Genomic DNA, 12,465 nt, shown 5'->3' with positions numbered 1-12,465 from the left:
TAGCAGAGCAGCTCCCTCGCTGCGATCTATTGAAAGTCAGCCCTCGACACAAGGGTTTGAAAAAAAAAAAAAAAAAAAAAAAAAAAAAGTTCCAGGCAGAAGGAAAAGAAGGAATGTGCAAAAGTTCAGGAATGAGAAAACATGAGGTGTCCCAGATTATGTGAACCATTAGTTGTTTGGTATGGCTACGTTTTAGAGAGTGGGGAGGGGAGATGGCTGAAGAAAGAGAAGATGGTGAAGCTTTCAATACCATGTCCCATTTCTGCTTAATCTAAAGATGAGAGGAGACTCATGTGATGACAGTATTGTGTGTCCACATGGATTCAAAGGTATATAATTGTAACATAATAAAGATAAAATTTGTTTAATGTTAGCAACACAATGTTGTATCATTGGTATTTTTACTTGACATGTATCATTGGTCTTTTCCAAGTTACTACATGGGAAATTAATTGGTTAATGGTTATTTAGCATTTAATCATGTTGACTAATGTGTTAATTTAATTAACCATTCATTTATCATTAGCCATTTTGATAACTTCTACTTTTCATTTTTATAAATAATGCTCAATTACCCTTTTCACATTTTTTGCTTTATTTCTTTACAATAAATGTCTAGAAACTATATTATTAATTAATTTTTATTGAGGTAAAATTGACATATATAGAAATTATATTATTTAAGCAAAGGATATAAAAACCTTTATGGCTTTTGGAATCTTATGATAAATTTATTTTATCAATTAGTACTGGTATCAAGGTAAGAATGTATATCAGATTCACAACATTTTTTTTGAGCATTAGACATCATAATTCTTTAAAAATCTTACTAATTAAACAGACCAACATTTAATTTCTGTTTCTATAAATGTTAGTAGTGTTGAACTTTTTTACATTTTGTTTTCAATATAACTTTTCTTCCATGAATTGTCCTTTGCTGATCTCTTGATTGGTAATATTTTTATTGACACAGAATTTTAAAATTAATTTCTATATTTCTAAATTTAGAACTATGTCCCTTTCAGTGAAATGATAAATATTAAATTATATTACTATTTATTCCATAATTTAATTATTTACCAGTTAATTTTTAAATCTACCTCAAACTCATTTTCCAAATTTGAATCAATGTCTTAATAGTATTTATTAAATAATCATTTAATTCTGATTCAACTTTATTCATGCAAAATTTGTATGAATAGGCTTTATACTAAGGTTATTTATTGGGGCCCTGAACCAAGATGACGGAGTAGAAGGACTGGCTCTCACTCCCTCTTGCGAGAACACCAGAATCGCAACTAGCTGCTGGAAAATCATCGACAGGAAGACATTGGAACTCACCAAAAAAGATACCCCACATCCAAAGACAAAGGAGAAGCCACAATGAGAGGGTAGGAGGGGCACAATCACAGTAAAATCAAATCCCATAATTGCTGGGGGGGGTGACTCACAGACTGGAGAACACTTACACCACAGAAGTCCACCCACTGGAGTGAAGGTTCTGAGCCACATGTCAAGCTTTCCAACCTTGGGGTCTGGCAACAGAAGGTAGAATTCCTACAGAATCACACTTTGAAGGCTAGTGGAATTTCATTGCAGGACTTCGACAGGACTAGAGGAAACAGAAACTCCACACTTGGAGGGCACACACAAAGTAGTGTGCGCATCGGGACCCAGGGGAAGGAGCAGTAACCTTAGAGGAGACTGAACCAGTCCTACCTGCTAGTGTTGGAGGGTCTCCTGCAGAGGTGGGGGGTGGCTCCGTTTCACGTGGGGACAAGGACACTGGCAGCAGAAGTTCTGGGAAGTACTCCTTGGTGTGAGCCCTCCCAGAGTCCACCATTAGCGCCACCAAAAACCTCAGGTAGGCTCCAGTGTTGGGTTGCCTCAGGCCAAACAACCAACAGGGAGAAAACCCAGCCCCACCCATCAGCAGACAAGTAGATTAAAGTTTTACTGAGCTCTGCCCACCAGAGCAACAGTCAGCTCTACCCACCACCAGTCCCTCCCATCAGGAAACTTTCACAAGCCTCTTAGATAGGCTCATCCACCAGAGGGCAGACAGCAGAAGCAAGAAGAACTACAATCCTGCAGCCTGTGGAACAAAAAACACATTCACAGAAAGATAGACAAGATGAAAAGGTAGAGAGCTATGTACCAGATGAAGATAAAACTCCAGAAAAACAACTAAATGAAGTGGAGATAGACAATCTTCCAGAAAAAGAATTCAGAATAATCAGTGAAGATGATCCAGGACCTCCGAAAAAGAATGGAGGCAAACATCAAGAAGATGCAAGAAATGTTTAACAAAGAGTTAGAAGAATTAAAGAACAAACAAACAGAGATGAACAATAAAATAAATGAAATGAAAACTACACTAAAAGGAATCAATAGCAGAATAACTGAGGCAGAAGAACAGATAAGTGACCTGGAAGACAGAATGGTGGAATTCACTGTTGTGGAACAGAATAAAGAAAAAAGAATGGAAAGAAATGAAGACAGCTTAAGAGACATCTGGTACAACATTAAATGAAACAACATTCTCATTATAGGGGTCCCAGAAGGAGAAGAGACAGAGAAAGGACCCAAGAAAATATTTGAAGAGATTATAGTCGAAACCTTTCCTAACATGGGAAAGGAAATAGCCACCCAATTCCAGGAAGTGCAGTGAGTTCCATACAGGATAAACCCAAGGAGAAACACGCCAAGACACATAGTAATCAAATTGGAAAAAATCAAAGACAAAGAAAAGTTATTGAAAGCAACAAGAGAAAAATGACAAATAACATACAAGGGAACTCCAATAAGGTTAACAGCTGATTTCTCAGCAGAAACTCTACAAGCCAGAAGGGAGTGGCATGATATACTTAAAGTGATGAAAGGGAAGAACTTACAACCAAGATCACTACACCCGGCAAGGATCTCTTTCAGATTTGATGGAGAGATCAAAAGCTTTACAGAAAAGCAAAAACTAAGAGAATTCAGCAGCACAAAACGAGCTCTAAAACAAATGCTAAAGGAACTTCTCTAAAGTGGGAAACACAAGAGGAGAAAAGGACCCACAAAACAAACCCCAAACAATAAACAAAATGGTCATAGGAACATACATGTTGATAATTACCCTAAACATGAATGGATTAAATGCTCCAACCAAAAGACACAGGATTCCTGAATGGATACAAAACCAAGACCCATCTATATGCTGTCTACAAGAGACACACTTCAGACCTAAGGGACACATACAGACTGAAAGTGAGGGGATGGAAAAAGATATTCCATGCATATGGAAATCAAAAGAAAGCTGGAGCAGCAATACACAAATCAGATAAAATAGATTTTAAAAGAAAGAATGTTACAAGAGACAATGAAGGACACTACATAATGATCAAGTGATCAATCCAAGAAGAAGATACAGCAATTATAAATATATATGCACCTAACATAGGAGCACCTCAGTACATAAGGCAACTGTTAACAGCTACAAAAGAGGAAATCGACAGTAACACAATAATAGTGCGGGACTTTAACACCTCACTTACAACAATGGACAGATCATCCAAACAGAAAATTAATAAGGAAACACAAGCTTTACATCACACAATAGACCAGATAGATTTAATCAATATTTATAGAACATTCCATCCAAAAACAGCATATTACACTTTCTTCTCAAGTGCACATGGAATATTCTCCAGGATAGATCATATCTTGGGTCACAAATCAAGCCTCAGTAAATTTCAGAAAATTGAAATCATATCAAGCATCTCTTCTGACCACAACACTATGAGATTAGAAATCAATTACAGGGAAAGAAATGTAAAAAACAGAAACACATGTTTACATGAGGCTAAACAATATGTTACTAAATAACCAAGAGATCACTGAAGAAATCAAAGAGGAAATGAAAAAATACCTAGAGACAAATGACAAAGAAAACACAATGATCCAAAACCTATGGGATGCAGAAAAAGCAGTTCTAAGAGGGAAGTTTATAGCTATACAAGCCTACCTCAAGAAACAAGAAAAATCTCAAATAAACAATCTAACCTTACACCTAAAGGAACTAGAGAAAGAAGAACAAACAAAACCCAATGTTAGCAGAAGGAGAGAAATCATAAAGATCAGAGCAGAAATAAATGAAATACAAACGAAGAAAACAATACCAAAGATCAATAAAACTAAAAGCTGGTCCTTTGAGAAGATAAACAAAATTGGTAAACCATTAGCCAGACTCATCAAGAAAAAGAGGGAGAGGACTCAAATCAATAAAATTAGAAAGGAAAAAGGAGAAGTTACAACAGACATTGCAGAAATACAAAGCATCCTAAGAGACTACTGCAAGCAACTCTATGCCAATAAAATGGACAACCTGGAAGAAATGGAAAAATTCTTAGAAAGGTATAACCTTCCAAGACTGAACCAGGAAGAAACAGAAAATATGAACAGACCAATCACAAGTAATGAAATTGAAACTGTGATTAAAAATCTTCCATCAAACAAAAGTCCAGGACCAGATGGCTTCACAGGTGAATTCTATCAAACATTTGGACAAGAGCTAACACCCATCCTTCTCAACTCTTCCAAAAAATTGCAGCAGAAGGAACACACCCAAACTCATTCTATGAGGCCACCATCACCCTGATACCAAAACCAGACAAAGATACTACAAAAAAAAGAAAATTACAGACCAATATCACTGATGAATATAGATGCAAAAATATTCAACAAAATACTAGCAAACAGAATCCAACAACACATTAAAGGGATCATACACCATGATCAAGTGAGATTTATCCCAGGGATGCAAGAATTCTTCAATATATGCAAATCAATCAATGTGATACACCATATTAACAAATTGAAGAATAAATACCATATGATCATCTCAATGGATGCAGAAAAAGCTTTTGACAAAATTCAACACCCATTTACGATAAAAACTCTCCAGAAAGTGGGCATAGAGGGAACCTACCTCAAAATAATAAAGACCATATACGACAAACCCATAGCAAACATCATTCTCAATGGTGAAAATCTGAAAGCATTTCCTCTAAGATCAGGAATAAGGCAATGATGTCCATTCTCACCACTATTATTCAACATAATTTTGGAAGTCTTAGCCACAGAAATCAGAGAAGAAAAAGAAATAAAATAATACAAATTGGAAAAGAAGAAGTAAAACTGTCACTTTTTGCAGATGATATGACACTATACGTAGAGAATCCTAAAGATTCCACCAGAAAACTAGAGCTAATCAATGAATTTGGTAAAGTTGCAGGATACAAAATTAATGCACAGAAATCTCTTCCATTCCTATACACTAATGCTGAAAATTTGAAAGAGAAATTAAGGAAACACTCCCATTTACCACTGCAACAAAAAGAATAAAATACCTAGGAGTAAACCTGCGTAGGGAGACAAAAGACCTGTATGCAGAAAAGTATAAGACACTGATGAAAGAAATTAAAGATGATACCAACAGATGGAGAGATATACCATGTTCTTGGATTGGAACAATCAGTATTGTGAAAATGACTATACTACCCAAAGCAATTTACAGATTCAATGCAATCCCTATCAAATTACCAATGGCATTTTTTACAGAACTAGAACAAAAACTCTTAAAATTTGTATGGAGACACAAAAGACCCCAAATAGCCAAAGCCGTCTTGAGGAAAAAAAATGTAGCTGGAGGAATCAGACTCCCTGACTTCAGACTATACTAGAAAGCTGCAGTAATCAAGACAATATGGTACTGGCATGAAAACAGAAATATAGATCTATGGAACAAGATAGAAAGCCCAGCGATAAACCCATGCACCTATGGTTAACTAATCTGTGACAAAGGAGGCAAGGATATGCAATGGAGAAAAGACAGTCTCTTCAATAAGTGGTGATGGGAAAACTGGACAGCTACATGTAAAAGAATGAAATGAGAACATTCCCTAACACCATACACAAAATAAACTCAAAATGGATTAGAGACCTAAATGTAGGACCGGACACTATAAAACTCTTAGAGGAAAACATAGGAAGAACACTCTTTGACATAACTCACAGCAAGATATTTTAAGACCCACCTCGTAGAGTAATGGAAATAAAAACAAAAATAAACAAATGGGACCTAATGAAACTTAAAAGCTTTTGCACAGCAAAGGAAACTACAAACAAGATGAAAAGACAACCCTCAGGATGGGAGAAAATATTTGCAAATGAATCAATGGACAAAGGATTAATCTCCAAAATATATAAACAGCTCATGCAGCTCAATATTCAAAAAACAAACAACCCAATCCAAAAATGGGCAGAAGACATAAATAGACATTTCTCCAAAGAAGACATACAGATGACCAAGAAGCACATGAAAAGCTGCTCAACATCACTAATTTTTAGAGAAATGCAAATCAAAACTACAATGAGGTGTCACCTCACACCAGTTAGAATGGGCATCATCAGAAAATCTGCAAACAACAAATGCTGGAGAGAATGTGGAGAAAAGGCAACTCTCTTGTACTGTTGGTGGGAATGTAAATTGATACAGCCACTATGCAGAACAGTAGGGCATTTCCTTAAAAAACTAAAAATAGAATTACCATATGATCCATCAATCCCACTACTGGGCATATACCCAGAGAAAACCATAATTCAAAAAGACATCTGCAGCCCAATGTTCATTTCAGCACTATTTACAATAGCCAGGTCATGGAAGCAACCTAAATGCCCATCGATAGCTGAATGGATAAAGAAGATGTGGTACATATATACAATGGAATATTACTCAGCCATAAAAAGGAACGAAATTGGGTCATTTGTAGAGATGTGGATGGATCTAGAGACTGTCATACACCGGTTTGCAGGGCAGAAATAGACACACAGATGTAGAGAATAAACGTATGGACACCAAGGGGGGAAAGTGGTGTGGGGTGGTGGTGGTGGTGTGATGAATTGGGCGATTGGGATGGACATGTATACACTGATGTGTATAAAACTGATGACTAATAAGAACCTGCTGTATAAAAAAATAAATAAAATTCAAAAAATTTTTTAAAAAATAATAAAGTTATTTATTTAGTCACATGATTTATATCTCTGTTGTTCAGACAGTGCAACAATATTTTCACTATTACTGCTATATAAAATATTTTAACTTTTGGGATGAATTAGAAATTCCCTCATTAATTATTTTATACACAATGTGTATAATATATAATACATAATTTGCGTTTTTTATAGATTAAATATTAAAATTTCTAATAACTTAGATGTTCTCGGTTTTAATTCACACATTGGATATCAAATATGGCAGTTAAAAGGATTCCTCAGTACTCTAGGTAGAATGCATACAAGTTTCCAAATACATATAGGAGTATTTTACAAAAGGAAAGTAAGTTCCCAATTACTCAAAGAAATCTAACATACCTGATGCTGCAGGATGAGCTGGTTTACGTGAAGTTATATACTTTCTAGTGTTCCACCTGAATTTTTTTGAATCAATCGCAGTTTGAACAATTGTTACCTTTGTGAAATCTTCAGTGCCTTGTATCTGAAAGTTGACAGATTACAAGCTATACCATACAGTTGAATGTTTCTCTGTTAGGCTACTATCTCAGACCCTCTCTAAATATCTGGGCCTGAAAATTGACAGTAGCAATAGATATTAGATATCTTTAAATACCTGGATATGTTAGTTTTGTGAGAGTCAATATTCTACATACTTTCACTGATTTTTAATTATTTTGCTCATTTTTATTACAAATGAGAAAAATAATCGAGTTAATCATCAATGACCCTTAAAAATATCACCCAGAAAGTTTTCCTATGCGGCAGGAAGAAAGTTTGAAAATCAATGGGTTTCAAGAAATCTTCCAACCTTGTGACTGTCTTCAATATGCTTTGAATAACATTGGTGCCCAAATCCACAGTGAGCAGAGTTTTATGCCTAGGAGAGTAGACAGAGTTGGGCAGGTTTGGGCTGCCTTGAGAATCTCTTACTTGGTCATCTAAATTCCCAACCAGCACCCCCAACTAAGCTCTATTATTATGTATTCAAGAATAGAGTTGGGGAGCACCATAGTTAAGAATAATGTTTTACTTCCTCTTACTTGGCATCAAATTGGTGCTAGTGGCATCCACGTAGAAAATTTTCTTGTGACTGTTTCTCAGCTTAGAATTCCCCTTATTCTCACCTCAGTTTTTTCCTTGTGTCCCAAATCTACCTTTTAAGCACTTCTATCATAGCTGTAAATGTTTATTAATCTATTTATATATGTTTCTTTTCGCTTGGTTGAGAGATCTTTTGAGGGCAAGCTGAAAGTCTCATTCATCTTGACGACTTTAGCATCTAGCACTGTTTCTGTCATAGTTGCTTTAAAAAAATATCTGATTTAATTGACTCTAGGTCCCTCTTTCAAGTTACTTTCTTTAGCTGTATTTTATGCGTCCTCTGATTCCTCCTGACATGTGCCTCTCTTACTCTACCCCAATACACACACACACACACACACACACACACACACACACAATACAGTCTTACTTCTTTCTTTCTTCTCATGGCACAGCTTCTCATTTTAATTGGAAGGGTAACCCAACAGCTTAAATATGAGAAGTCCTTCATTTCTACATTCACTTTTTTTTTTTTTAACATCTTTATTGGGGTATAATTGCTTTACAATGGTGTGTTAGTTTCTGCTTTATAACAAAGTGAATCAGTTATACATATACATATGTTCCCATATCTCTTCCCTCTTGCGTCTCCCTCCCTCCCACCCTCCCTATCCCACCTTTAAAGTAGCTTGGGAAATACCACTGGTACTCACTTCAGCATGGGACTGACAGAACATTTTTAGAGCACTGCTGTTACAGTCCAGAGAGAGTAGTCCTTCTGCAATATGTACATGAACTTAATAGGTCCTCTTTTGCTATTTACAATTGCACCAAAATCTAACTGTGGTCAAAATGTATAGCTTGGCCTAATTCATTGACAGTGAATAGGAATAGCTTGGTGTTTGGGCTACCCAGTGCCAAAGCAATCAATTAATTTGGTGTGTGTGTTTTGTGTGTGTGTGTATATGTATGGAGGTGGTGGGGGAAAGGGAGAGAATGGGAAGGTGGAAAAGTGACAATTTTTCTAATATTAACACGTTGGACAAATGGCATATTGTCCTGAAGATATGAATCAATACTTCTTTACCTGATGGCATGTTATAGGAATTAAGAAAGGAGCCTTATAAGCTTTTCGTAACTGACAATCTTCCACAGCTCCATGAATGAGGATGACATAAATTACAGTTTCATCATAGATATCAGTTTTGGTGTTCTTTGGTATATCTTTTACATAAATATTACAGAGTTTTAACTGCATCTTGTAATTCCAATCCTATAAGAAAAACAATTTCTTAGTCTATTGTTTATAAAGTTTAATATAAATTCCTAAATAGTTAATTTCTAACAAAACTTTAGGGCAATTTCACTCAGAGAGAAATACAATTTTATATAAACACCTCTTACCTCATAAGATAAATGTTCCCTGATTTTTTTGGCAGTAATAGAAAGTCCAAGTTTTAGCCACATTTTATATTCAATGTGAGGACAGAATTGTTCAAAAGCTTCATACAAGTGATGTTTGGGAATAAAGTATGCCTGGAAAAAAAGAGGATATCAATTTTTTTTAAAGTCTTTTATTGAATTTGTTACAATATTGCTTCTGTTTTATGTTTTGGTTTTTTGGCCACAAGGCATGTGGGATCTTAGTTTCCCAACCTGGGATGGAACCCACACTCCCTGAATTGGGAGGCGAAGTCTTAACCACCTGACCACCAGGGAAGTCCCAGAGGATATCAGTTTAACATTTCATCCTGTGCACCCATGATTTAATGAAATGAGGTTTTCTCATTTATATATGTAACATTAAAGTTAATAATTTAAATTATATAGATTCATGTCATTTCCTGGAAACCTAATAAAATGTATCTATTTAGTAAATATTTGTGCAATCTTGTCATACACTAAGCACTAAAAGACTACATGATCCAATGAGAGGTTCTTTATTATTCTTATAGATTCTGAAAAAAAATAGAAAACCAAGTATCAAAGATCATTTAACCTTTTCTAAAGACATAAGTATTTCTAAAAACATTATTTGAGGGGAGCAAGAGTTTTGGTCAATAATAAAATGCAGATACTAACAATGAACAGACTATTGGCTATTAGGAATAAGCTGTTATGAATCACAAAACATTGTGTATGTTGGTTTTAATTTCTCTTAGTAAGTATCTATGAGTGGGGTTGCTGGGTAATAGGGTAAGTGTGTATTTAACCTTATGAGAAACTGCCAAACTGTTTTCAGATGAAATTGTAACATTTTACCCTTTAACTAGCCATGTATGAGAATTTCAGTTGCTTCACATCCTTGCTAATACCCTGTGTTCAGTTTTGTTATTTTTAGCCAGTGTAGTAGGTGTGTAGTGATAACTTATCATGATTTTAATTTGCATTTCTCTGAGAGATAATGATATTATCTTCTTCGTGTGTTTATGGGCAATTTGTATATTCTTTGGTGAAGTATCTGTTCAAATCCTTTGCCCAATTTTTAAAATTGAAGCATAGTTGATTTACAATATTATACTAGTTTCAGGTGTACAACATAGTGATCCAGTATTATTATAGATTATACTCCATTTAAAGTTATTACAAAGTATTGACTCTATTCCCTGTACTGTGCTTATTTATTTTATACGTAGTAGTTTGTACCTCTTAATCCTCTACCCTTATTTTGTCCCAACCCCTTCCCTCTCCCTATTGGTAACCACTAATTTGTTTTCTGTATCTGTGAGTCCATTTCTGTTTTGTCATATTAATTTGTTTGTTTTCTTTTTATAGATTCCACATATAAGTGATAACTTATAGTATTTGTCTTTCTCTGACTTATTTCACTAAACGTAATACCCTCCAGGTCCATCCATGTTGTTGCAAATGGCAGAATTTCATTCTTTTTTTATGGCTTAGTAATATTACCATATATATGTATATAATATATGTATATATTACCACTTAGGTTGCTTCCATGTCTTGGCTGTTATAAATAATACTGCTGTGAACACTGGGGTACATGTATCTTTTCTAATTAATGTTTTCATTTTCTTCATATACCTATCCAAGAGCAGAATTCCTGGATTATATGGTAGCTCTATTTTTAGTTTTTAGGAACCTCCATACTGTTTTCCATAGTGGCACAAATTTACATTCCCACAAACAGTGTACTAGGCATTCCTTTACCCACATCCTCACCAACATTTGTTATTTGCAGACTTTTTTTTTTTTTCACTTTTTGACCACACTGTGCAGTATGTGGGATCTTAGTTCCCCAACCAGGGATCAAACCTGGGGCCCCTACGGTGGAAGCACAGAGTCTTAAACACTGGACTGGCAGGGAAGTCCCATTGTTATTTGTAGACTTTTTGATGATAGACATTCTGACAGAGGTTTTATTACTTCACTAGGGATGGCAAAATGGAGATATTCTAATTCTGTCATTCTACATTTGTTGTCTGGAATTCTTCTACACAGAAGAATTTTTCATCATTTTGTTTTTCTTTTTAGCTTCCTTGAAAGCTAAGGAAAGGCAAGGTAAGATAAATGTTTAATTTTTTCTTTTTTAAAAGAAGCAATCCAGAATTCCCTGGTGGTCCAGTGGTTAGGACTCTGGGCTTCCACTGCCAGGGGTCTGGGTTTGACGCCTGGTTGGGGAACTAATATCCCACAAGCTGCGTAGCATGGCCAAATAATAAGTATAAGTGGAGTATAACCTTTAAATATTGTGAATCACAATACTGTACACCTGAAACTTATATAATATCGTACATCAATTATACTTCAATTATATATATATATATAGTAAAAAATAATAAATAAAATACTGTCTTTTTTTAAAAAAAGGAAGCAATCCATTTTCAGAGACATAAATTGATATCCTAGCAACCTTTCTGGAATAAAAAAATAGGTGTCATTATCAACTTATGGGTTTTTATATATTTTGGAGGTTCAATCATTTACAGATATTATGTTTTCTGAGTTCACATTAGGCCAGTGGGAGCCTCTGCTGCTTTGAGGATTTTGTCCTCAATTGTGTGTCAGGAAACTTCTGTCCACTTTGCTCAACTTTTCTAGTAATAAATCCCAGCTCTTTGACTTGTTCCCTTCCTTACCCTCTAAATTATGGTATTGATAGTTAACATATCCCATCTAATTTTTCCATGAGAGATCTCATATAACCAGTTTTTCTGGTTAAATCCTTGTTTCAGCATGGTAGGTTAACTTTTACAAACCATTTTGTTAGGACATTAGAGTGTGTTCATAAAATTTTATAACAAGTTTTATTTCTTTATCATCCCTATTTTTAAAAAAATTGTCGCTAGACTGTAAACATATACAAGTACAAAAATAACCTTAAATTTTGTACTAGATATT

At 35.0% G+C, this 12,465-nt stretch overlaps 1 protein-coding gene across 1 annotated transcript in view; it reads right to left on the bottom strand.

The window, feature by feature from the left end:
* SLC9C1 (solute carrier family 9 member C1) overlaps positions 1-12,465 on the bottom strand; it is a 101,463-nt gene that overhangs the window by 3,524 nt on the left and 85,474 nt on the right. The window contains exons 25-27 of the mRNA XM_007458164.1: positions 9,508-9,639; positions 9,191-9,376; positions 7,420-7,543 (exon numbers count right to left, since the gene is read on the bottom strand). Of these exons, the coding sequence (XP_007458226.1) occupies positions 7,420-7,543; positions 9,191-9,376; positions 9,508-9,639 (442 nt within the window). The remainder of the gene's footprint in view (positions 1-7,419; positions 7,544-9,190; positions 9,377-9,507; positions 9,640-12,465) is intronic.

This window comes from Lipotes vexillifer, unplaced genomic scaffold (genome assembly GCF_000442215.2).
Source record: "Lipotes vexillifer unplaced genomic scaffold, Lipotes_vexillifer_v1.1 scaffold1303, whole genome shotgun sequence".
Classification (NCBI taxonomy): Eukaryota; Metazoa; Chordata; class Mammalia; order Artiodactyla; family Lipotidae; genus Lipotes; species Lipotes vexillifer.
Note: the sequence above shows the minus strand (reverse complement) of the source record. Positions and strands in the feature narration are given on the sequence as shown.